A 24,363-nucleotide genomic window follows, 5' to 3' on the forward strand; every position below is an offset into this window, starting at 1 on the left:
AAGTGCAAAAGAACCCTGTAAGTCTCTGTGGTGCTAAAGACAGGGAGGCTTTAAATGATCACTTCTGGTCAAAGTACAGGTTCTGCTTCAGACCTGCAGAGGGGCCAGGCTAAAAACAGCAACATCCTTTTCCATACAGACTTCATACTGCAATACACACCAACATGCTAGCTCTACCACAGCCAGAGGATCAGAGTTAGGGTGCAGCTGTTCTGCAGATGATACATGAACTACAAGTGGTCTTTGTGCACTGCCTGAATTACACAAGGCTATGAGTATTGAGTTAGACAGTTTTCCTTGCTTCTGTCTTCCCTGCATTACAGAGCACTGGAATTTATTCTAAGGACTGTTGCTACAACTCATGGAGCAATAACCCTTCTGGGAAGGCAGAACCCTACGGGTTTTCTTTGCTACCTCCTGGATCATAGCTAAAGTTTTCTATAGGTAAGAGTCAATGACTAGTGGAACTCAGGCAAACACTCTTGAAGCTGTCTAAACACCAGAGTGCTCTTTCTGGCAAATTAGCCTGCACAAGTCTCCTTGTTACCACCTGCCAGCTACCTAGATAAGAGTTAAATCTAATCTCATTATTCACAACCACCTCTTTCACTTTACACTGGCCATAATTTGCTGTGGAAGGGCAGGTATGCAAGAAAATTCCTGTCCTACCCTTCTAACAAGTCACTGTGTTCACCTGCTGTCAAACAGCTGCTGTGAAAAGCTGTATATTTTTGTACAGCTTCCCTCTGAAACAGTATGAATATACTGTCCAACTTGCAAAACCCGGGACCTGCAGGGCAAAGTAGCAGTGCTGAGCAGCTGTCAAGGGTCAAATTTTTTCCTCCTGGACTTCATGAGCTTCCCAGAAGAAAATTACAGTAATGCTCACAGCATGGACAAGAGCTGCATTAAAATTTCACAAGTGATTAGGCTCTCTCTGCTACCATTCATCTGCCAATATTTTACAGAAGTTTCTTTCTCAAGTCTGAGCTGAGAATGATACAGGCTGAGACACTTTCATCGCCTGCATAAAAGACAAATTTACTTCTTGTCTCACTTACAAAACAATGATAATATGGTCACTTGGGTCACAAACAGTTGCAAAATCCAGTAAAACAGTAACACTGTATTTTTAAAGCCTGTACAAGGAAAAACACTTGCCTGCCTCTCACATTTAACGGCAAAAAAAAAAAAAAAAGCCCAATCTTAGTTTCTGATTTGAAATACCAATTTTAGGCTTTAGGCCTTTGGACAAAAATAATACACTGATAAATTCAAATTAATTTATGCCACAATTGCACTTCCACTGTATTATTTTCCTTTCCTAAAATGGATTTTAAATATACTCCAGATGGGTTGCTGCCATCAATACAGTATCTGCTCTCTGCATATACACACTTTCATATTCTTAAGAGCACACAAAGAGCACATGAAATTGCTTTACACCTCCTTTCAGATACTCACCTCTCACATCACTCTTAGAGATGTGAGACACTTCCCACAGATGGGAGATGAGCTCAAAAAGTGCACCCCCTGCGCACAAACTCAGCGATACCATAGTCTACACCCACACCCTTTTCCTCAGTGTCTGAAGAACTCTCATTTCTTGTATTCACAACATTTTAAGTTGACTGCTCCAACAAAAAAAGGATTGTTGAAATTTTGACAACTAAGGTTTCATCTTCCTCTCCTTCTCTCCCAGTGTCATACATCCTCCCTTTCACACCAGTTACTGTTGTTATGCTTTGGAGTTTTAAAATAAACAAAACCAAAACAATAATACATCGCTTTTTTACCCTGTCCCACAGCCTATGACTTTCTGATTATCACCACTTCCACATATAATGGGTTAAAACAACATTTTCCTGCCATGATGCGGCTTTCACAGTGTGGTGTTTTCAGAGTGTTTTCCAGCTGCCAGTGCTCCGTTTTCAATGGCTTTTTGGCACTTAGCGAACAGCTCACACAGTCAGTCCATTTGCGCTGTACTTGCATGCCTGTCTCTTAGCTTCACTATGGCATTTTCTGCAGGACTGGAGCAAACACTGTTTTGTTCTTGCAGTTAAGCTCTTGTGCTGGCTCAGGTTGGCAGCCATCACTAGTTCATCAGGTCTGCTGAAACAGAAGGAGGACTTTTTTCACTGTGGAGTTCTCGCTGCTTGCAGACTGAGCTGCCAAACCAGAGCTCACACAATGAAGAACAAACCACACAGTGTCTCACACAGTCCCATCGCTCCAATTTCCAATTTCCTGGTAGTCTGCCAGCAAAGGATTCCAAGCACTGGGGCTCCCCACAGTTCTTCAGGGACATGGCATTGAGGCCCAGCGCCTGCATCCTGGCCCCACATCACTTCAGAGGCTGGTGTCAACAGTGCCCACTTTGGCCTGCAAGGTGGCCTCCGAGATGGCGTCTGGCTGCCCATCCCGGCAGAATAGTACAGCGGGATTCTTGCAGGCCCACATGGCCATCTCTCCCCCGCTCACTGGGCTGGAGGAAGACGGGGCACTGCCTGGGGGGCCGCTGTGCTGATTGATGTAGCGCTCCCGGACACGGTCAGCCCTGCTCCAGGGCTCCGGCTGGCGTCCTGGGACCAAGAGGTAGGCCGCCATGTTGTTCCTAGTTCTGTAGCCACCCTCACGGCTGTGCCGCAGCAGCACAGAGATGTTGGGGTTGCGGGCAGCATAGATGAGGGGGTTGATGGCACCGTTGGCCCAGGCCATCCCGCTGGCTACAGCATCCATGGTGGGCGAGAAAGGCAGGTGGCCAGCAGCCGCAGCCAGCCCCAGGACGCAGTAGGGTCCCCAGCAGCAGATGATGGAGACGATCATTATGAGGACAGTGGTGGCCGTGCGCATCTCCCCGTAGGCCCGCAGCAGGTGCCCGTATGTGGTGAGGGGCCGCACACGGCTCTCGGCCAGCCGCACGGCGCGGCAGATGTTGTAGTGGCAGAAGCACATGAGGGCGAAGGGCAGGAGGTAGCAGAGCACAATGAGGGCTGCGCCGTAGGGTGGCCCCAGCCGGGATGAGCCCCAGGGAAGCACGTAGACGCAGTGATAGGCCCCGGGACGGGCCTCCCGCTGCCCCTCGCCCGCCAGCCCGTACCAGGGTCCTGCCAGGGCCAGGGCGGCCAGCCAGACGGCAGCCAGCAGCTGTGCGGCGCGGCGGCGGCCCATCTTGTGCCGGGGCTGGCGGACGATGGCGCAGTAGCGGTCGAAGGAGAGGAGAGCCATGGTGAGAGTGGCGGCGATGCCCAGCCCAGCGTGCAGGGCGGCGCTGGCCAGGCAGAGGCGCTGCCCGAAGAGCCAGGCGCCGGGCGGGCGGCTGAGAAGGCTGAAGAAGGCCAGGGGCAGGCAGAGCAGGGCGCCCAGCAGCTCCGACAGCGACAGCGACAGCACGAAGGCGTTGGTGACCGTGCGGAGCTGCCGGTGCCGGGCGATCACCAGCACCACCGCCCCGTTGCCCAGCGCCGAGAGGGCGAAGATGAGCAGCAGCGCCAGCGCCTGCGAGGCCAGCGCCGCCGCAGACCACCCGGCCTCCCCTCCCGCCTCCGCCGCCCCGCCGCTCTCGTTGCCGCCGCCGCGGGACAGGTTTCCCGGCACAGCCGGGGCCGGTTCCATGCGCAGCCCCATGCCCCGGCCGGCGCCGCGGCTGCAGAGGCGCTCCCCGCCCGCGCCGGGCCGCCGGCCCCGCCAGCCGCTGACGTCGCGCGGCCGCCGTTGCCCGGGGAACCGGCCCAGCCCGGCCCGGCTCGCTCTGCGGCCCCGGGGGCGGGGAACGGAGTGTCCGCAGCCGAGCAGCGGGGCGCGGGAAGCCTGGGCACAGGGACTCCCTCACCCCACACCGGCCTCACCCCAACCCAGAGCCGGGGACGGGTTCCCACAGCCCCTTTCTTACATGGCCCCTTTCCTTTCAAAGCCCTCTTCCCTCACGGCCCCTCTCCCCTACTGCCCCTTTTCCCGCACCGTCCTGCAGCCCATCAAGAAGGGGCAGGGATCAGCTACCCCCAGGCACTCTGGCGGAGGCCGGCTCTGCTCTCCAGGTTGGAGTCTCACAAGCTGAGGGGTTGAGGGGTCAGGACAGGGACTCTCACACTGGAAGCAGGACCCTGTCCCACCACCCTCAGCCATGCTGGAGTTGCTGCCCCTACAGGAGAAACTTCTAACTTAGGAGTATCACCATGAATACATAATGAGGGATGTGACCCAATTCATCACAGATTCACAGAATCAGCTAGGTTGGAAAAGACCTTTAAGATCATTAAGTCCAACCTTTACCCCAGGACTGCCAAGTCCAACACGAAGCCGTGTAACTAAGAGCCACACCTACATGTTTTTTGAACACTTCCAGGGATGGTGATTCCACCACTTCCCTGGACAGCCTGTTCTAATACGTGAAGAGCTTCCAACCTTTCTATGCTGGGCTTCAGGACTTGCTGCCCCACCTCTTCCCCGGGATCCAGGCTGGGGGGCTGATCGCAGGGGAGATGCCCAGTAGCTAAAAACACACAGAGGAGCTTGCTCCTGCAAGCACGAAGGATGTGTCTGTCAATTCTTGCTCCTGGGACCAAAGCCTGTAAGTGATGTATCAGGGTGTTATTAGAAAGCTGAAGGAAGAGTTCCAGCTTCCAGCCTAAAATCCCTCTGTTGGTAGCACAGGCAAAGTTATAATTTTCTATGTTGACAGAAGAAATCAATCCCAGGCTTTTCCATGCAAGCCTTTTCCAAGCTCTCCAGTATGACTTGCTTCCTTCTGCGGCATGAGCTACTAGGAGATGAGAATTCTCATTTTCATGTCTCATTTTAACAAAGAACACTCCCATGAGTGTCTTCAATAAACAAACAGCATTTTGCCTAGAGACACAGTGGAAATTACAGGCCACAAGTGTTCTGAAGCTCTGCTTCTGCCACTGCAAATGCTTGCCTACAGCCCAGGGCTTGCTTTGGTCTTTCCACTGTCAATCCTCCCTCAAGAAGCTCTAGCAAAGCAAGTATGGACTGCATACTGCTGCACAAGCTACCCCACAGGGCTGAGGCAGTATCACCAGTAAATAATTAGCAATCAAGGGTCATAATGGATCAGACCTTTGGACGAGGCCTTGGGTGATATGGTTTAGTGTGAGGTGTCCCTGCCCATGGCAGAGGGGTTGGAATTAGATGATCTTAAGGTCCTTTCCAGCCCTAACTATTCTATGATTCTATGATTCTAATACAGCTGCTCCTGTTAAAAGTAAGCCACAGAGTATTTTCAGCCAATGGTCCAGGATAAGCAAGAGAGGAAGGTTTAGGGGACCCACAGCAGAGACTGTAGAAGGTTCTGAGGAAATACCTTGGGTGTAGGAGGGTTCTAGAAGGGGTGAAGCGAGTGCAGTGAGGTGTTTGGACAGCCTGAGGTGGGCAGACAGGGGAAGCTGGGGTATGAGTCACAGCAGCATGGGCAGCTGAGCTGAGGCATGAGGAAGAATAGGCAATTCAAATCAGCAGCTGTGACACACTCGGCAGAGCCCTGGAAATGAGTTCTGGGAGTGAAAACAAGAGCAGAAAAGCAGTGTTTTTCAGCTGCATTTAATAGGAATCTGGCTTTGAAATTAGTAATTTACAGACACAGAGAAGGCACATAAACTGGAAGACAGATCTCCAAGATCAGCTACATTTTCTGCAAATAATTATTGAGAAAAAAAATATGATGGGTTCTCAGAGCAGCCCATATATGATAATCACACTGCACCCAATATGCTAATCACAACAGGGGAACATGGCCTGTTAGCTTGAAACATAGCAGATGCTGTCACACCACCAAGGGCTATTCCTGTTGCTCTGGCATATTGCAATGAGCCGTGTGGAGAAGCAGAACAGAAATGCATGGGCAGGAGAAGTGCAGAACCATCAGTGAGGCTTTGCCACCATGCCATGGCTCGGGTCACTTGAATAAGAAGCCATGTTTCAATGGGTCCTCCTCTTCCACAGTGAAGGTGGTCGTACCGATGTAAAAGGCTTCTCCTGAGACTTCCACAACAACAGCGTTGTAGTCACCCAACTTGGCTTCCTGCAGAGGGATTGGGATCAGGACAGAGGTGATGGAGGGGTTCTCCCTCTCGCAAGCCCATGAAACACCAGCGCTACCTGGCACTTGTGCGGACACCCCTCAGTGAGCATGCTGCCCTGCCCAGGTACATCCCAAAGTGTGCAGCAGCTCTTCCACCACCTCACCTTGCCTGCACGAGCTCCACACCTACACAACTGCTGCTGACGCTGGTCTGAGCTCACGAGCCACAGCACTGCCACAGGAGGGCAACAAACCAGTAGCCACTCGCACCCAAAGACATCTCCCTGTGACATGTTCAGACCTTCATGGCCACATGTTGCCAGATGTCACAGGGCCAAGGCTGGGCCTGGAAACATGGATGTTACATCTCTGAACAGCACAGTCAGCCTTTGGGCAGGGAAGAGGGGACTAAACTAGGAATCCAACCTTAGCTGCCATTGAGAATGGACCAGGCTAATTTATCTACATAAGCACTTCTCACCCCAGTCCTTTCCTGATAGCCAAGAGAAGACTTGCAGGGAAGCCATGCAACAGAACAGTCTTACTGTTCCTTGCTTCTATAACTAAAGATCTTGAAAGACTGTGGTAAGACAAACCCCCCAGGCACCTCCTTCCTTCCATATGCCCTTCCCCAGGCACAGAAAGGCTTCTCTGCTTCTCCACTGAGCCAAGGCCACAGCACTTTTCCAACAGTCCTCTAGACAGAGGGAAAGTCCAGCACAAGCCACTTGCCTTCACTGCCTTCCCTGTGAACAAGGATCCTGTGGTGCTGCTCCGAAAGGTTCTGGTCTGATTAAGCTGGATGAGTCCCTTATGGTACTGCAAGGCGATGCGAGCTGTCACACCCGATCCTGTGGGACTTCGGTCAACCTACATTCAGAAGAGAAGGTGAACCAGCTCTACTGTTTTGGGGTTTAACAGAAAACAGTATCACTCCCCTTGGGTTTCTTGGCCACCTCTATACTGCACTTGGGGGAGACCCCTCTATCTTAGGGTTTTGTACAGAATTCAGATACATCACAAAGGAAAGGACAAAATAAACAGGTTTGGGGGAATGTCTGAGTTGTGATCAGCTTTGTCAAACCTGTAGGGATGAATGATCTAGTAAATATTGAGGCTACTTAGGGAGCACCTGAAAGCTTCCCAGCATCATCCCATTCTTACACATCGAGGCAGGATCAGTTCTCCTCACACTAAGAGCACAGCTGGCCAGCCTGGATTTTAAAACCTCCAAAACCCACAATATTGGCCAGCTTCCGACGTGATCTGTCCCAATGCTCCACACTCCTCACTGCTAAGCAGTCCAATCACAACTTCCTCTGCTATTTATGTGATGCCTTATCCACTGCAGACAAGGATACAAGTTTACACCCCTTCTTTTCTCTCTTGCTTTCTTCATCCCCAGCAGCTGTTCCCTAGATGAGGACTTTAAGGACATGCACTATGCTGGGACCCACCTCAGCCACTGAACTCCTGGGAAATTCCTACCTATGGAACACAGATATAAACCCTTTTAAAATGCCCCCATCTAAGATGTGCAGAAGTATTTCTGTCATCAGGAACTAAACAAACATGTGTTAAGTGACAGCTCTTCAGAGGAAAACTGCTGCAGAAGCAATCATCACTACCCAAAGCAAGAAGCAGCAGAACTGTCCTCTGGAGTGGATGTAAGAAAGGATAAAGGTGTCTTGTGCGTCTGAGAAGAGCCCGTTCCTGTACCTGTTCATCTGCAAACACACAGATGTTGGTGGTGGGCTCCTCACTAAAGGCATCTTTCCCATCGGTCAGTATGGTGCCGTAGAGAAAAGCCAGGTCTTCGCTTTCAGGGTGATAAAGCTTGAACTAGGAACAGCAAAGACAGCTTCAGCAATGCATGCTGAAGCTGGGCAGCCAGCAGTACAGCTTTCTCAAGAGACCAGAGGAAGGGGACAAGGCCACAGTGTTGCATTTCCACCTCTGCTTCTCCAGGCACAGAGAAAGACACAGCAGCAGGAAAGTGAGCTCCTTCTCACATCCTTGTGAGGCTGGAGGAGAACTTAAAAATTCAACATAGGGCTAGAAGGATGGGACTCCCTCTGATCCTGAGCATCTCAGGGGAATACAGGGCCTCTATCTGGTGCAGTCACCCAAAGGGAGCATGCTGGGATACCACAGCACTCCACTGTACCTGTTTCTTCACTGCTTCTGTCACTGCAGTCGCCGCATTGACAAGGTCTCTGGTCTTCGAAGAGCACACATCAAGGCCCAGCTGCTCAGCGTTGAGGAAGGCATAGAAAGTACCACCATAGCCAATGTCGACCACCACCTTCCCATAACTGGGGACGTCGATGGCCAAGTCTGGGAAGAGAAAGAGAGAGCTCTGAAGATGGGAAACTGTACTGGGCCATTGGCTTGCATGCAGAGTAGAGGAACCCAGTCACGTGCAAGGGGGGCAGAGACAATGACTTGGATGCTCCCATGACAGAGCGCAGCACTTGACACCTTGTGCTGTCCCTGATGGCCTTTGAGGAACGTCAGAATTGGGGAGGGATTTGCCAGATGCCCCTCAGCCAGACCACCAGCCCCCCCGCCCAACCCAGTGCAGTAGGCCCAGTTCCCACCTGTGGTGATAGGAAAGGCTGGCACACTGTGGAAGCGGACAGGGTTGCCACTGCGGTGACCATCCCAGGGCACAAAGGCAGTGACAGGCCCGCAGGGGCAGCGCAGGTGGACAGCGGTCTCAGGGCAGCTGGGTGCCGCCACCAGCCCATAGTCGAGGGCGAAGCGGCCAAGGGCGATGACAGCGTGGCCGCACATAGCGCTGTAGCCGGCGCCGTGCAGGAAGAGGACTGCCAGGTGCGCGTCGGCAGCGGCGGCTGCTCCCCGCACCACCACCGCCCCGTACATGCCGCCGTGCCCCCGCGGCTCGTGCATCAGCGCCCGCCGCACGTGGTCCTGTGTGGCCGCCACCTCCCTCCGCAGCGACAGCAGCGATAGTCCTTCCACCGCCGCTGCCTCTTCTGCCGCCTCTAGCCGCGGGATGATGCGCAGCGGCTCGCCGCCCGTGTGCATCTCCACCGTCTGCAGCACCAGGCCCGAGGGCGAGTGCGGCGGCAGCCACCGTCCTGCACCGGTCCTGGCATCGCTGCTCTCCGCCGCCGCCGCCGCCGCCATCGCCATCGCCTCCGCGGAGAGGGGACGACCCGGGCCACGCCCCCGGGGCGGAGCAGCACCCGCCCCCTGCTTGACCACTCCCACACGGCTGCGGGGTGGAGCTTGTCCTCGCGTTGGAAGCGGAAGTAGCGGTGTGGGGGCTGATGGGTTGTAGGGATGTTCCGTGCTGGTAGGACGGGACGGGCCGGGCCGGGACGGGCCGGGGGCCGGGGCCGGGGGCCGGGGGCCGGGGGCCGGGGCCGGGGCCGGGGCCGGCGGGGTTGTCGGCGGGGTTGTCGGCGGGGTTGTCGGCGGGGTTGTCGGCGGGGTTGTCGGCGGGGTTGTCGGCGGCTGGAGCGTGCCACGCATGGCGCTCGGTTCCTCTCGGCTGCGGGGGAGCCGCGGGGTGTGAGGCCAGGTAAGGGCGCCATGGTAACGCGGGCTGCGCTCTCCCCGCAGCTGTGGACATCCAGCCCGCCTGCCTCGGGCTGTACTGCGGCAGGACCGTCCTATCAGTCAACGGCTCCGTGGAGACTTATGGGGACTGCGGGGTAAGTTCGGAGCGGGCGAGGTAAGGGCTGGCGGGCAGGGGCGGCCCCGCTCCCTCCCGCGCGGCGTCCGGCCGTGGCTGCTCGGGCCGGACCGCTCCAGCCACTGGTGCTGGGAGGCTGGTGCGGATCCCGCTGTGAGCAGCATCGCGGCCCACAGCTCAGACCCGAGGTGCCTTGGGGACCAGGGAGAAGTGAGGGCTGGAGAGGACAGGCAGAGATTCCTTACCGAAAGCAGGAGCTGCTCAATGAGACGTTCCCTGAAGGGAGGTGCTAAACCAGAGCTGAGCCGAGGGGCTGTGAAAACTGGAACAGAACGAGATGGAATGGAACGGAGAGCTGTGCTGAAATCATTCTGCCTACTGATATATTGCAGTGCTGAGGGAGAGCAAGATCTGGGGTGGGTGCAATGAAAGGGGAGCAGGAAAGTGGAGGCAAGGTGGACAGTGGTTGTGAGTGGCCCGGTGGGTGCATGAGCTTAGTGGTGGAAGGGAGATGGTGTGACAGTGGGAGAGGGAAACAGACTTGGAGGAAGCGTGTTAAACATGCTTCGTCTTTGTTTATGTTGAGAAGGAAGAGCCACAGAGGGTGAGGCCAGTGTAACCTGAGAAATCGCTAAGTTTAACATTTTATCTCTAGAAGTCTATATGTATCTTGTCCCACCACTAGTTCAAGCTGTTTTTCTTGGAACTGCAATGATTCATTATTGGTATTCGGATGCTGTCTAAACAGTCTCTGCTTTTTGTAGGTATGTCCTAGAGGTCAAAGAACTGATGACAACAAAATCTGCCGGGAATGTATGGGATCTCCAGACCGCTATGACTGGTTATACCTTGGCTTCATGGCCATGCTCCCCCTGGTTTTACACTGGTTCTTTATTGAATGGTATTCAGGAAAAAAAAGGTTTGTTTACTCCTTCTTCAGATGAGTTATTTAAAAATGGACATCTTGTATCCACAAATGATTGATTGGAGATGCTGAATTGAACTTCCCAGCAGCTCATGCTGTTGGTTGAGCTGATACGGTAGCACATAAACTTTGGGTATCTGGACTGGGGATTATTCACCAGAGTCCCGTGGGTCCTTCTTATCAGTCAGCACCCTCAGGGCATGGTCTGTATCTCTTCAGTGTGGTGGTACTCAGTCCGTCTATCAGTTTGGCCTGGACTGGGTTTTGCAGTGGCGCAGTGTGTGAGCTTCTCTCTCCTGGGCGAGACCTACCACCTGCAGAGGCCCCGATCAGCAGTGCTGCACACATTGAGAGAATGGGTTTGAGTTTCCTCTGTAGGAGTATATATACTGGGCTTTGGCCCTGGTAGTGTAGCTGGTGTAACTTTTACATCAGCATGGTGTATCAGGGAGGTTCTGTGAAAAGGGGGTTTAAAACCATAGCTGCATGCAGCCATTAGGTGCTAGACTGTAACTTTTAAGAAATAACGACTCTGAGGCATACTAAACACCAAAAACTGGAAGAGCTTAATATATGACTGTATACCATCTTTAACAAGGACCTGCAGCTTTGAAAGTTTGCTGATACCATATATGATGGTGTTACCCCTTTTGAGATGTGTGGTGTCTTATCCTCAGTGTTGCTTTCTTTGAAACCACAACAGCCGAGTGGTGCTGTTCCTCACCTGACAGGATGCTTTTGCTACAGCAGGCTTTCATTTAAGAGGCTGGAATGTTGTTCAGTCGTATTTTACATGCTAAATCATCTGAGATTGTGAGTTTTCACAGTCAACTTCAAATACTTTTTATTCAAGCAGAGTTGTCCTAACTTTGATCGCAGTGAGTATTAACTCTGTAGAAGGTTCTATAGTACATAGCAACTTTCCAGTCAGCATTTAGGTTTCCTGTTGTGTTAGCAAGATAGTAAATCTCTCTCTCTACTTCCACAGTTCCCGCGCACTGTTGCAGCATGTAACTGCCTTGTTCGAGTGCAGCGTTGCAGCAATTGTTACACTGCTCGTCAGTGACCCTGTTGGCTCAGTGCATATCCGCTCCTGCAAGGTGAAGAAGCTTTCGGACTGGTACACGATGCTTTACAACCCAAGCCCTGACTACATCACCACGGTGCACTGCACTCACGAAGCAGTCTATCCACTGTAAGCATAAAGGCTTTTGTGCTCCTTTCTTTTGTGTCCCTTTTATACAAGTGTGTTTCTATTTGTGCTTCTTCTCAAAGAGGCAAAAAGTGTTCAGGTGTAACTGGGACCAAAGAGTATCAGTCCCCAGAAGTCTTTCACGCATTGAACTGGTTTATGTGTGAAAGACTCAGCAACACCAAGTGACTTTCTGAGTTGTCAAAGAAGGCAGTGTAGTTCAGGCTGTTTAGCTGTGAAGCGTAAGACTGTTTTTTTTTTTTTTCCTCTGTCTTTTCTGCATCTGGACTATTACCCTTAGAAAAAGTGAGTGCATCATTCTGTGTTTATACCCTTTGATTATAAATTCTTTGGACTTCACTGACTATCCCGAAATTTCTTGATTCTGAGTTGAGTCTGCAGGATAGAACTGCACATTTTAAGGAATTTATCTTTTTTTTTTTTTTTTTCTCCTAGGTACACCATTGTGTTTATATATTACGCTTTCTGTCTTGTGTTAATGATGCTACTTCGGCCTCTTCTGGTTAAGAAAATTGCCTGTGGTTTAGGAAAGTCTGATCGATTTAAAAGCATTTATGCAGCACTGTACTTCTTCCCTATCCTCACTGTGCTTCAGGCTGTTGGAGGAGGCCTGCTTTGTGAGTTCTCTCTTAATAACGCTAACAAACATACCTATCAACACACACTAATAGGTGACTTATGAGAGGGAGGGACATGACACTCTTTTTGCTTCAAAAATAAGGATGTTTTTTAAGGTTATTGTGAGGAGTTTTGCCTGAAAAAGTTGCTCATCCGTAGCCTGTCCTAACCAGGCTCCTGACCAGCACTGCTTTGTCTCTGCTGGTGCCGTTAGAGACTGTGCCTTTCTCAAGAAGGGAATAGAAGGGATGTGAGAGAAGATTACATCAGAGGGAGCTCATTCCACTTTCTGCTAAGGTAGATTTTGTCTGATTTCAGAGATGAATCAAAGTCTAAGTTTGGAGATGCCTGCTATTTTTATGTTTGCTTCTTGCAGACTTGTCACATGAAGGTCACAGGTGCTACAAAATCCCTGCTCAGCCTGATTGCTTTTCTCATTTAAAACTTAAACAGGGGAAGTTTAGATTGGATATAAGAAGGAAATTCTTTCCTGTTAGGGTGGTGAGGCACTGGAATAGGTTGCCCAGGGAGGTTGTGAATGCTCCATCCCTGGCAGTGTTCAAGACCAGGTTGGACGAGGCCTTGGGTGATATGATTTAGCGTAAGGTGTCCCTGCCCATGGCAGGGGGGTTGGAACTAGATGATCTTAAGGTCCTTTCCAACCCTAACTATTCTATGATTCTATCTGCCTTTTTCAGTTAGTGATTTAAACGTACAGTAATTCCTCCTTGAAATGACAGAAAAAGTTTGAAAACCTAAGACTGAAGTGTTGAATAGTTGTGCTAGGCTGAGCCTTACTACTGTGCGTGTTTGATGGGATGATAAGAGGTGGGCTACAGTAGCTTAGTTTATTTCACACCCATGGTTTTATGTGGAAAAACTACCTCTGCTGAAGTGTGTATTGAGTGCTCTTTCTCCTGCTAATGTGTTGATGTTTGCCTTTAGATTATGCCTTCCCATACATCATACTGGTGTTGTCTTTAGTTACACTGGCTGTGTACATGTCTGCGTCTGAAGTGGAGGTAGGTAAACATGTTTCCTGTTTTAATAAACTGCAAAATACTTGAATTCGAGGAGAGACCACTTTGTCTCTTACCTTTTCTCAGCTGTATTCTGCGTTTAAACCTCTTTAAGACTTGTCTGAGCTGGAGGAAGCTCCTGTGAGGCTTCCCTCTTGTGGTGCACTGAGGAACTGTTCTGTGCGGGAAGGGCTCAAACGCAAAAGGCTCATGCAGTCTCTGTGCTGCCTGTGTAAGACTGTTAAACATCAGGTACTAGGTAAGGGGATGAATGCTAACAAGGTACTGTGTTTATTTTGCAAGTCTTTCAAGGATCTTCTTGTGAGGAAGAAAAGGCTTGTTGTTCTCTTCAGCCACTGGTTACTTCATGCCTATGGAATCATCTCCATTTCCAAACTGGATAAGCTTGAGCAGGACCTGCCATTGCTTGCCTTGGTACCTGCACCTGCCCTCTTCTACTTGCTGACAGCAAAGTACACTGAACCATCACGCATACTCTCGGAAGGCGGAAATGGACATTGAAAGGAGCCTGTGCCAAAAGCACTGTCCAGATGATCTGAATTAAGCAATGCTTAATTAATAAAGCAAGCTTAATTAAGCTTGTTATGCTTTGGAAACTTCTGTTTTAGAAGTTATTTATGAACCAGACTTCTAGGTGAAACACCTGAATGAGACTGGAGAATACAAAAAAAGCTGCACTTTGTGTTCTTAAATATCTGGTATAGATGGAAGGGAATGTCCTTGTATCTGTTTATCACTGTGAATCTGTATAAAAAGCTTGCGCCACATTCTAGTATAGGGATTTGCTTGTATGTGTTTGTTTCTTAATACAGTATTTTAGGTTGTGTTTGAATAAAATGTTAGAGTTGGGCTTTCAGTAGACTTAATGAAACAAATAGAGTCTTTTCTCTGTATTGTACAGGAAGATAACCAAAGCACGTATCCTGTATATAAATCACCAGTAACGTCATGCTATAGAGGGTCTAGAAAAAGATGCAGAGCAGTACTGAAGGTTTAAACACAGGAGTAAGAGCAATAGGAAACAATAGTGCTGTTTTCTTATTGTCTGCGCCACCAGTGGAAATACTTTTCTTTCCATCAAAAAATAGAACACATTGAGCATGATTCCTTATGATGAAAGGTAGAAGGAGAGGAAATGCATTTTTAAATTCCCTATAAAAGTATAGTTTATGGTCTATGTACTTCATGGAAATGATTAAACAGCAGTATTCTTCCCACAAACTCCATTTACCTTGACTATAAATTTCCTTCTAAGATCGTACTAAAGATTTTATTTGCTGACAGCTACCAGGAAAACTGTGATGCATCTGTTAACTATGTACAGGTAGGATTGCTTCTGCCCCTTTCAACAGAGCCCCCCTAGCTTCCTCCTGTGAGTGTGCTTCATGCCTGTTTCATCATTTGTTGGTGGTGCCAACAGCTCGCATCATTTGCTGTGTAGTGCAGCTGTACCCACACTATGGCAACAGCAGTGGTTGGAGAGGAGTGTAAATCAGCAGCTGAGAAAGGAACAGCTGTTTATGCTGTATCACTGCTGCAGCAACAAAAAATGTTGGGATGGCTAAAGTACAAAACCAGCAGATTTAATAAAAAGAATTACAGATTCTTTCTTTCTTTCAAGAGATACCATTATATCTGGTCTGCATTCATCAAAATCTTTATGTGAACACCTTGATAAGAATTGTTAGAGCTTCTGAGGCTGTTCAGAAATGAGCTCTTGGCTTTGCTGAAGCCAAGTTTCCACTGACAGACCTCCAGTCTTTTCTCTGTATTGTACAGGATGATAACCAAAGCATGTATCCTGTATGTTAGTCACCAGTGGTGTAGTGCCATAGAGGGACTAAAGGAAGATGCAGAACTGTACTGAAGGTCTGAACGCAGAAGAAGGAAGATCTTCTCAATCTAAACTTTTCCAAATGCATAGATGATTTGCAAATAACACTGTTTATTTCTATATTTAAGCATGACCGTAATGCCTTTTTTTATTCTATTGCATATCAACACTGCTAATGACAAACCCTGCTAGCAGCTCAGGGGGATTGAGGTGTGTCATCTTGGCCAGGCTGCCTCGAGATGTCGCTCTCCTCTCTCCACAGGAGGTTTTGATTCTGTTACAGTGGATAAGCCTTTCCTGATGGCTTTTTTCCTGTGAAATAACAGTTGACAGGTTCATTGCTTCTAAGAACTAGGTCTTGCATGCAGAAGTAAGGTTGTATTTAGGGATTAAGGAAGTAATTGATCTCCTTACAGAAATCGAATGCTGTCTATACTGCTACTTACAATATGTGATTTTTTTTGCATAAAATATTAGACACACTAATCTAGAAGACAGTTCTAAAAGTATGGTTTTAAAACTTGTGTTAAAATACCATTTCCATAACTGACAGACTCATAGGCGTATTTTCTTTTAAAATATCCTAGCCAGTTTTGTGCCTACATTTGCACAGCTTTCCCGTTAGTACAGGCACAGTAGGCATATGAACAGGCAGTGCAGCACCATGCAGGAAAAAAACATTTGCAAAGGTGCAGCAGTAAGGACTGTACATTTTTATGTGCAATATGTGGGGTTAAATGTTGGGCTATATCTTGCTTTTAAAAAGAAAAGTAAGAACTCATCCCAGGTAACATTATCTGTAGTAAGGAGTAAATCTTTTGCTAAGTTTAGAGAATCCTATGTTAATTTTGAAGGCTGCAGGATGAGGGACTTGTAAAAGCAGAGCTTATGGGCAGTGCACCCCATGGAGCTTGCATGGCATACCCAAACACTGACCTTCTTGCCAGGCTCCAGCACTTTGTCATTGAGCAAAACATGCAATGTGGAATGCTAATTAATAAACTCTTTTTTTATCAGCTTCTCTCAGTAACATTAAAAAAAAAAAAAAAGGAAAAGAAAAAAGTCATGGCAGCCAAAGGCAGATGCAGACAGATAGTGCATGCTGTTTGGAATAACCAAGCAATGGTTTTGTGCAGGCTTCTTGTGAAGAAGCCTGCCCTGCCCTTTTCACACAGAAAATAGTATTGGAGCTTCAGCTGAAGCAGGATTCTTCTTTGCTGTATGTTCACCATCCTTCCCCTCTCAGCTTGAATTCCTTCCAGGGCATTCCCTTCTTCTCCCTGGTTTCCTGTCACATTACCCAGACCCAATGATTTTGGAGTAGCCTGTATGCCACGGCCTTTCAGCTGCAATAGGTATAAAAAACACATTCTATAACAAGACAATGATCATATTGTGACCAAACCTGTTTCTTGTTACAGACAAGAGCTCTGTGAATCAACAGGTGAAGACCTCATAGCAGCCTTCTAGTATCTGAATGGGGCCTATAGGGATGCTGGGCAGGGACTCTTTATTAGGGACTGTAGTGACAGGACAAGGGGTAACGAGTTCAAACGTAAACAGGGGAAGTTTAGGTTGGATATAAGGAGGAAGTTCTTTACTGTAAGGGTGGTGAGGCACTGGAATGGGTTGCCCAGGGAGGTTGTGAATGCTCCATCCCTGGTGGTGTTTTAAGGCCAGGTTGGACAGAGCCTTAGGTGGCATGGTTTAGTGTGAAGTGTCCCTGCCCATGGCAGGGGGGTTTGAACTAGATGATCTTAAGGTCCTTTCCAACTAGTTAGTTAACCTTAGTTATTCTATGATTCTGTATCTATAGCATTTGAGTTAAAAGCAGGCTCTGAAGCAAGTGATTTGTATGTGCCTAGGGCCTCTGTGTAGTATCACCCCTCTCCAAGACCAGAGAATAGAATACTGTTTGTTTAAATGGAAAGGGCAGTCCAAATTGCCCTTGTCGGGGAAACCTAATTGCAGCCTTTCAGTTCTCAAAAGGGGCCTATAAGAAAGATGAGGAGAGGCTTTTTAGCAGGGCCTGTTGTGATAGCATGAGGGGTGATGGTTTTAGACTAAAAGATAAGAGATTCAGGCTGGATGCAAGCAAGAAATTCTTTACAATTAGGGTGGCAAAATCCTGGTACGGGTTGCCCAGAGAGGTGGGGGGTGCACCATCCCTGGAGACATTTAAGACCAGGCTGTATGTGGGTCTGGGAAACCTGATCTAGATGAAGATGTGCCTGCTCATTGCAGGGGGGTTGGACTAGATGAGCTTTGTGGATCCCTTCCAACTCAAACTATTTGTCCTGGGTTCAGCAGTAGCAGTCATTTTTCTCCTTCTTAGTAGCTGTTGCAGTGCTGTGTTTTTGACTTTCAGCCTGGGAACAGCGCTGATAACACTGATGTTTTTAGTTGTTGCTCAGTAATGTTTACTCTGACCAAGGACTTTGTGAGTCTCATGCTCTGCCAGGGAGGAGGGGATGCCGGGAGGAAGCAGAGACAGGACACCTGACCCAAACTAGCCAAGGAGGTATTCCATACCACAGCACGTCATGTGCAGGAGGTAACTGAGAGTTACCCGGAAGGGCAAGATCACTGCTGGGTGGGGTGAAATATTGGTCTGCGGGTTGTGAGGTGTTGTATTCTCTTCCCTTGTTATTTCCCTTATCATCATTATTATTAGTGGTAGCAGCAGTGATCTGTGTTATACCTTAGTTACTAAACTGTTCTTATCTCAACCCGTGGGAGTTACATTATTTTCACTTCTCCTCCCCATCCCTCTGGGAGAGGGGGGAAGAAAGGGCTGGGGAAGGGGGGGGGGGGGGGGGGGGGCGGTGGGGGAGGGTGGGAGGGAGTAGACTGCATGGTTCTGATTTACGGCCTGAGCTTAAACCAGGACACTATTCTATGATTCTGTGTAAAATTCTAGGGAACGTAAACATTAATTAGCCATATAGTCCTACAGCAATAACCATGCAACCACAAGCTGTGGAAGTTAAAGGTCTGTGAGTTTTATTTATCCTTTGTGGAAAAGCAAACACAGTTCTGGAAAGATCAATGATGCTCAGACTGTTTTACAGCCCCCTCACTGTTATTATCACAACCCGTTACAAAGTGGAGATAAAAGAGGATAATATGCAGGCTGTTCTAAAGCATGTCTAGTTTGGCTAATAAATATAACCACTAGATCTCAATCTGCAGCACAGTGATTGGATACAATGTGCTGCGTTACAGGGTCTCTATCACGAAGTGGTGAGAATCAACATGTTCTGGGATTAAAAAAACAGCAAAAAGGAAAAATGAAAAAGAAAAGAGAGTGGAAAAAAAAAAGTTTAGTCTATTTTATTGTGATCATCCCGTTTAGATTTTCGGACAAGCAGAGAATCCAGTCCTTCCAGCTTATTTTGCAGCCCGCTATTAATATCACCAATCTTTTCATCTCGTTGCTGAATTTCTGTTGTTAGAGCTGTCACTGTGTTCAGTAGTTCCTGCTCATCCTCCAGAAATTCCTGTAATGACACAGAGCAGAATTTTTCTTTTTCATAAAGGACCTCCCCTCCCCCCCCCCAAAGAAACCCAAACCAAACAAAAAACACCCCACCAGAACCTCACAAAATGTCAAGAAACCTGTTTTGGTTTCCCACAGCTTGGCTGGCCACCAGACCTGTAGCTCTGCAAGAGGTTTTTCATCAACTACCCCATCCTTGCATAAAAAACGCAAAGTTTGCCTTACTAACTGGTGAAGAACTTTACATGATCGTTTGCTTTAATTCCTGTTCAAACTGAAGGCCATCCTTGGCTATCCCCAACGGGAAAAATATTCCAGGCCAATGAACTGAATGTAGAGCAGCAAGAGTGTTATTAAGTACAGGTTTAAGAAAGGCTTGAATATAAGACCAGCAAAAGGAACAATACCAGGAAAAATTATTTTTATAGCCAGGACTTTCATAAAATGCTGGAAAGCATAGGTTTAGTATCTTGCCCTGTATGAATTCAAAGACTGTAATGGCTTAGTTGCAAAATGCAATTTCACTTTTTTAATATGGCATGCAAAATATATTTAAGCAAACCAGCACAATAGAAAACTGAAATTCAACTTTTGAGTAAAGCTCTCCTCTGACTACCCCTTCTGAAGATGATCTACAACAGAGTTAGCAGTTAAAACGTGGTAAATTGCTGTGCCAAAAAGAAGACAAAAGGACTAAAGGATATTATTCAAATCATATAACTTTTTTGTTTCAAAATTGTTATTAATGTATTACCGTGAAGCACTGGTATGTCTTTCAGGATTTTGCCTATTGCTGACTTGTGTTTTTCCGCTTCAGAATTCATTGCAAAAATACCTTCTTTCATTTGTGCAGTGCACTGGGAAAAAAAAATAATTATTACTGAACACTTGCCAATCATTTCCAAACAATTTTACTGTTATTGGAGAGATCAGGAAGAATAAGCTGAATATTAGCTTATGGAAATACAAAGGCTAATGTATTCCTCTGGACACGTTTTCTTTCACCAACATCATTCATTTCATCTTTAACAAATTTTAACAGTTGCCAAATTCAACACAAGCCAGCTATGTTTGTGGTACCAAACAGAATGGATGAGGATACTGGGAACAGCCAGAGGAGGACAGGGTGTGTGCCAACAAGGAAACTCTTCCTTACTCATTCACCCAGAACAGGATGGACTCATTCACATTGGATCAGGTCTACAAGTACCCAGCTGGTCGTGCCCCAGGTTGGCTGGAATGCGTCAGACGGCCCATGTCAGGCACAGTAAAGAGCACTCCCTGGTGCAATATAGGTGTCGGGAAATCGGAGCACCTCAGCTTCTCTTAGTGAATTGAACATGAGGAGAGGGGTGCTTGTAGCATAAACATGAGTTTTCTTCCTGCAGGGAAGCCTTTTGTTTTTATAAGGGTATAATCCGATAGAGCTGCAGCGTAGCTAGTATGTAGCACCTGCAGTGCTAGCCGGCACAGACTCTGGCAGCTGCCCTTGCAGCAGTAGAGCTCTGTGCTTGCAGGAGCAAACAGTGCACAGGGTTCAGATCATCTCAGAAATATAGTCCACGTGGCTGCACAAACATGGGTTCGGGTCTGGATTGGAGCCTGATAACAGTGGGCACTAAGACCGTTTTTGCTTCATGTGCTTTACAGGGAAGGAGATTCTACTGCTCTGATAGCCTAGGGCCTGAAAGGTATACAGAATATTTTCAAAAGTATATATTCCAAATTGAAGATGCCTATTCTACATCTCTTGCTCATCTTGGGCCTCTTCACACAAGCAGGAGTGCCTTTTCCTACAGTCCGTGCCTCAGTGCAGCAGGTATCCTATATTGATTATGCCTCAGGTAGATGCCTTGCCCTTGGATATTCCTCTTTGCTTCCTTACAAATTAAGCACCCCCACATTCATTTAAAAGGCCAGGTTTGCCTTGTGATGTTTATGTTTTATCATCTTCCATGGCCAGTTCTCTGCGAAATGAAAAATGAATACACTGAGAAGGAGCACTGTCAAGCTTGAATATACTCACTAATTTGAATCTGCAGTTCTCAGTGTACACAATGTCAATTTTCCTGTTGATCTCATAGATGTCTTGTTCTAGGAGCTTCATAGTCTCTGCGTGATTTTTCAACTGGCTAACTGCAGCATCATGCTTCGTTCGCAATTTATTCTTCAGCTCCAGCTGTTAATAATAAACTTCACTGATAACAGATTTTTATATAGGATTTTTGTAATTAAATAAAGTGAAAAGAGTTTTTGTTATGTGGCAGCTTTCATTTTAAGATTCCAAAGTACCATCTGAGACAGCCCTCTTACCAGTGAAGACACAGAATGGGGAATCAGTTGCTTATGGTCCACAAGAAATGAATCAGCTCTGACATGAAGTGACCTTTCTGCTGCAGGGTCAACCAATGGCAAGAGCATAATTTTTCTGTCACCTGAGGCTCAAGTGTACACAACTGTTTTGTTGTGCTATTTCTATTCTAATATGGTTGGAGAAACAGGTCTCCCTTTTCTAAACAGACCACTGGGGCATGAATCCTGCATCTGACCAGCCTCGTAAGATCCCTTTATGTAGTTTATTGATCTTGTCCTATGCTTCTCAGTAACTAGAGACACTTTAATTCTTCCTAGTAGCAGCAGAAGGTGTAAATATGTTCCTTTCCCCCGTAAACTTTTGTTCTGGCAAAGAAACAGGAAGAAAAAGCAATCTGATTGTTAGCCTGGGATGTACAGCCCAGCTTCAGGCATTTTGAACTATTCTAACTACCCCTACAGCTATACCAATTTCGTTCTCTTCACACTGGTGCTGATTGAATGCCTCAAGTCAGAAATGAGAAATACAGGTAAAGAGGCAATGCTACAGAAAAGTTTTTCAAATACGAGTTACTAAAGTAGCAGAAATTCCTGCCTTTGCAGTAGCAAGAACCTGAATTGAAGCAGGTTTACAAATGCCCCCAGTTCACCAGCTTCTTTTTGACTTGCTCACGTGTCTAAGGAACACAAAATCAAGCAGAAGGGCAGCTTGATATAAATTCTGGGTTATAGGCAGAGCTGAAGTCTCAGCCACTCCCCAGATGGAAGCACAGCAACAGAGAGGACGGTAAGGTCCCAGCCTGTCTTCCCTGGTCCCAGGCTCCATGGGTGCCTTTACCAGGAGGAAATAAATCTGGTGGTTGAAACTCTGCAGAATTACTACAGTAAGTTATTACCATGTCCTTCTTGAGCTTCCCAGTAGTTTTGATTGACTGCTGAATGGCTCTTGTGGCTTGTACTTCTTCATCTTTCTTTTCTACGAGGCAGAGAAAGGATTGCACAGAGAAGCTGTGGCTGCCCAGTCCCTGCAGTGTCCAAGGCCAGGTTGGATGGGGCTTTGAGCAACCTGGTTTAGTGGAAGGTGTCCCTGCCTGGGGCAGGGGGATTGGAACAGGATGATCTTTAAGGTCCCTTCCAACCCAAACCATTCTATGGTTTTTAGACGGTGTTATGATTAAACATTAAAGTGTTACAAATAAAATTAGGTTCTATTAGTGACTTGTTTAAGTCACTCTTATTTTTTTTCTTAAATGCTTTATTTTCCTGTTATGGCCAGGTCTATAGATTCCAGTTGTTGGTAAGAACTCAATTTATGTGTTTCACGGTTCGCCTGAGCCATAGGCAGACATAGGGTTATGGCACACTGTTTTTGGAAACAACAAGAGAAAGCTCCACAACGTAGAGGAGATACTTAATACTTACCTAAAAAGGATTTGTTCAGGTCTTCATATTTTGTATGCTTCTCTTATCTTTCTCTCTGGCCTTCTTCCAAGGTTAGCTTGCTTGTGGTTAATTCTTGTTCTTTTTTAAGTAGATTTTCAGTTGCATTTTTTATGTCATTCTTTAATGAAACTAAATATTAATCAACAATCTATCTAAGCAACATTTAATGAATTAATATTTTAACATATCTGGGGGTGTGAGGGGGAACAAAACAAACAAAACAGAAAAAAAAATACTGAAAGTGATCCCAAGAGGTCATCTTAGTCCATCTCTCTGCTGTACAGCAGAATCAATTAGACCTAAGTGTCCACACAGATGTTTAATTTGTCCTTAAAAACCCTAGTGGTAGAGATACCATGACTCAGACAACTGATCCCATGGGTTTATTATTTGTGCTGTCAGTGTTTTCTTAAAGCCCTTTTCTTAAGTTAAATCTATTCTGTTCCCTGTTATTTGTCTCAACAAGTGGACAGGGAGAAAGGCTTATATCTTGCTACAAAGTTTTATTTATTTGGTACTTACTGACATATCTTCTCTTATGTTTAGCTATTTTAAATGGAAAAGCTGTGAATTTCTTCAACTGTTTTTTGATCATCTTTACTGAACTCCTCTTGGGTCTCAGAATAATCCATATCCTCCTTTGATCACCATGAGGTGATCAATACCAGACACTGTACTCCAGCTGTGTCCTGCCAAAACCAGCTAGAGTAGAGAACATGCACCATAAATCTTGCCAGGTTATCGACCTTTCTACACAGACTGGTTTGAGAATTGCCTTTTTCAGTACAACAAATCTTTGTTGACTTATGTTCTACTTTTCAGCTTTAGTTCTATTTATCATTGCCTAAATATCTGACTCGTGATAGATTTGTACAGACAACTCTTTCCACCTAAACACAAAAATATGGATGATAATGATGATTATTACTAAAACCTTTTCTTACCCAAATTACTTCTCCAATTTGCAAAAATAACTCTGAAGTCTAGTTCTGCCCTGCAAAGGGCACTCCCACTCTTATTGTGTTTATCATGTACAGATACATTAAGCAGTCGCTCTACAATATCACCTGAGTCAATAAGGAAAAAACCAGATAAATTCCAGTGAAAGCAGACCTCTCACAATCTAACAGGGACCGTTTTTCTATTTTGTCAGTAAAGCATGGGTAACTATTATCTCTGATAATGTTTCTAACTGTTTTTTTGTACCTGGGATTCTTAGCCTGAAAAAGCAGCAACTGAAGGGACATACAATAAAGGTATATAAAAACCACACGCCTTTGCTGGAGAAAATGAGAAGACAACAGTTATTCACTGTTTCTCATAACAAAAGAATAGCAAGATGCCAATAAACTTTTGAGATAGTAGGTTTCAAACAAAAGAAAACTACTGTCTTTATTAAATAAATGATATGCTATAGGTTATTATGGAGCCTAAATGTATATGTGAGCTAAAAGAATCAGTGATAGGAGAATATTGCACACTGAAGATGCAGCGTAGCATAAAATTCCATCAAAAGCTATTAAATGCAGATACTATCTTCACCTAAAGAAGTTCTTGACACTTCATTTGTCATGGATATTATACAGAAGAAGGGTCGTTCTATATTTGGCTGTTCTTACATTACTTCTTCAAGCAAGACTATTGATCACTGTAGAAGAAAGGATACTGGCAGGACCAACATTGTGTCTTACCCAGTACGGCTATTTTGGGAAATGAAGTTGATTTAAGCTTCACTTACCTATTCTTGATGTGCAATTAAATACAATCATGA

General features: G+C 46.8%; 3 protein-coding genes and 1 long non-coding RNA gene across 6 annotated transcripts; 1 reads left to right on the forward strand and 3 right to left on the reverse strand.

The window, feature by feature from the left end:
• Positions 1 to 1,037: 1,037 nt before the first annotated feature.
• Positions 1,038 to 3,664, reverse strand: GPR135 (G protein-coupled receptor 135). The gene has a single exon (XM_061462756.1). The coding sequence runs from the start codon at positions 3,628 to 3,630 to the stop codon at positions 2,353 to 2,355; it is 1,278 nt and encodes a 425-aa protein (XP_061318740.1). The 5' UTR covers positions 3,631 to 3,664; the 3' UTR covers positions 1,038 to 2,352.
• Positions 3,665 to 5,545: 1,881 nt separating this feature from the next.
• On the reverse strand, positions 5,546 to 9,196 carry L3HYPDH (trans-L-3-hydroxyproline dehydratase). Its single transcript, XM_061462667.1, has 5 exons — positions 8,644 to 9,196; positions 8,211 to 8,380; positions 7,763 to 7,885; positions 6,776 to 6,913; positions 5,546 to 6,043 (listed from the first exon to the last, which is right to left on the reverse strand). Exons 1-5 carry the CDS (start codon positions 9,194 to 9,196, stop codon positions 5,918 to 5,920), a joined length of 1,110 nt encoding a protein of 369 aa, XP_061318651.1. The 3' UTR covers positions 5,546 to 5,917.
• Positions 9,197 to 9,340: 144 nt separating this feature from the next.
• On the forward strand, positions 9,341 to 14,729 carry JKAMP (JNK1/MAPK8 associated membrane protein). 2 transcript variants are annotated; one of them, XM_061462669.1, is made up of 7 exons: positions 9,341 to 9,365; positions 9,635 to 9,726; positions 10,472 to 10,626; positions 11,621 to 11,827; positions 12,281 to 12,462; positions 13,409 to 13,485; positions 13,786 to 14,729. In XM_061462669.1, exons 1-7 carry the CDS (start codon positions 9,353 to 9,355, stop codon positions 14,002 to 14,004), a joined length of 945 nt encoding a protein of 314 aa, XP_061318653.1. In that variant the 5' UTR covers positions 9,341 to 9,352; the 3' UTR covers positions 14,005 to 14,729. The 2 variants fall into 2 exon arrangements, with proteins under 2 accessions (XP_061318653.1, XP_061318654.1); XM_061462670.1 differs by lacking the exons at positions 9,341 to 9,365; positions 9,635 to 9,726 and adding an exon at positions 10,099 to 10,123.
• Positions 14,730 to 18,590: 3,861 nt separating this feature from the next.
• LOC133273944 (uncharacterized) lies at positions 18,591 to 23,175 on the reverse strand. 2 transcript variants are annotated; one of them, XR_009744967.1, is made up of 5 exons: positions 22,572 to 23,175; positions 22,046 to 22,125; positions 20,863 to 21,015; positions 19,591 to 19,693; positions 18,591 to 18,837 (listed from the first exon to the last, which is right to left on the reverse strand). It is a non-coding gene; the product is annotated as an uncharacterized LOC133273944 (long non-coding RNA). The 2 variants fall into 2 exon arrangements; XR_009744968.1 differs by lacking the exon at positions 18,591 to 18,837 and adding an exon at positions 19,282 to 19,468.
• Positions 23,176 to 24,363: the final 1,188 nt, after the last annotated feature.

The sequence above is a fragment of the Pezoporus flaviventris genome, unplaced genomic scaffold (genome assembly GCF_033815535.1).
Source record: "Pezoporus flaviventris isolate CSIRO_AGI_PZ_B2104156 unplaced genomic scaffold, CSIRO_AGI_Pfla_v1 ptg000035l, whole genome shotgun sequence".
NCBI lineage: Eukaryota > Metazoa > Chordata > Aves > Psittaciformes > Psittacidae > Pezoporus > Pezoporus flaviventris.

Excerpts from the sequence above, each read along its gene's own strand:
- JKAMP (XM_061462669.1), top strand. Across the intron at positions 11,828-12,280 it reads CACGAAGCAGTCTATCCACT|GTACACCATTGTGTTTATAT; the intron begins GTAAGCATAAAG and ends TTTTTCTCCTAG. Across the intron at positions 13,486-13,785 it reads TGTCTGCGTCTGAAGTGGAG|TCTTTCAAGGATCTTCTTGT; the intron begins GTAGGTAAACAT and ends TTATTTTGCAAG.
- GPR135 (XM_061462756.1), bottom strand. The coding sequence starts at position 3,630 with ATGGGGCTGCGCATGGAACCGGCCCCGGCTGTGCCGGGAAACCTGTCC.
- L3HYPDH (XM_061462667.1), bottom strand. The coding sequence starts at position 9,196 with ATGGCGGCGGCGGCGGCGGCGGAGAGCAGCGATGCCAGGACCGGTGCA. Across the intron at positions 6,914-7,762 it reads GTGTGTTTGCAGATGAACAG|GTTGACCGAAGTCCCACAGG; the intron begins GTACAGGAACGG and ends TTCTGAATGTAG. Across the intron at positions 6,044-6,775 it reads TCACAGGGAAGGCAGTGAAG|GAAGCCAAGTTGGGTGACTA; the intron begins GCAAGTGGCTTG and ends ATCCCTCTGCAG.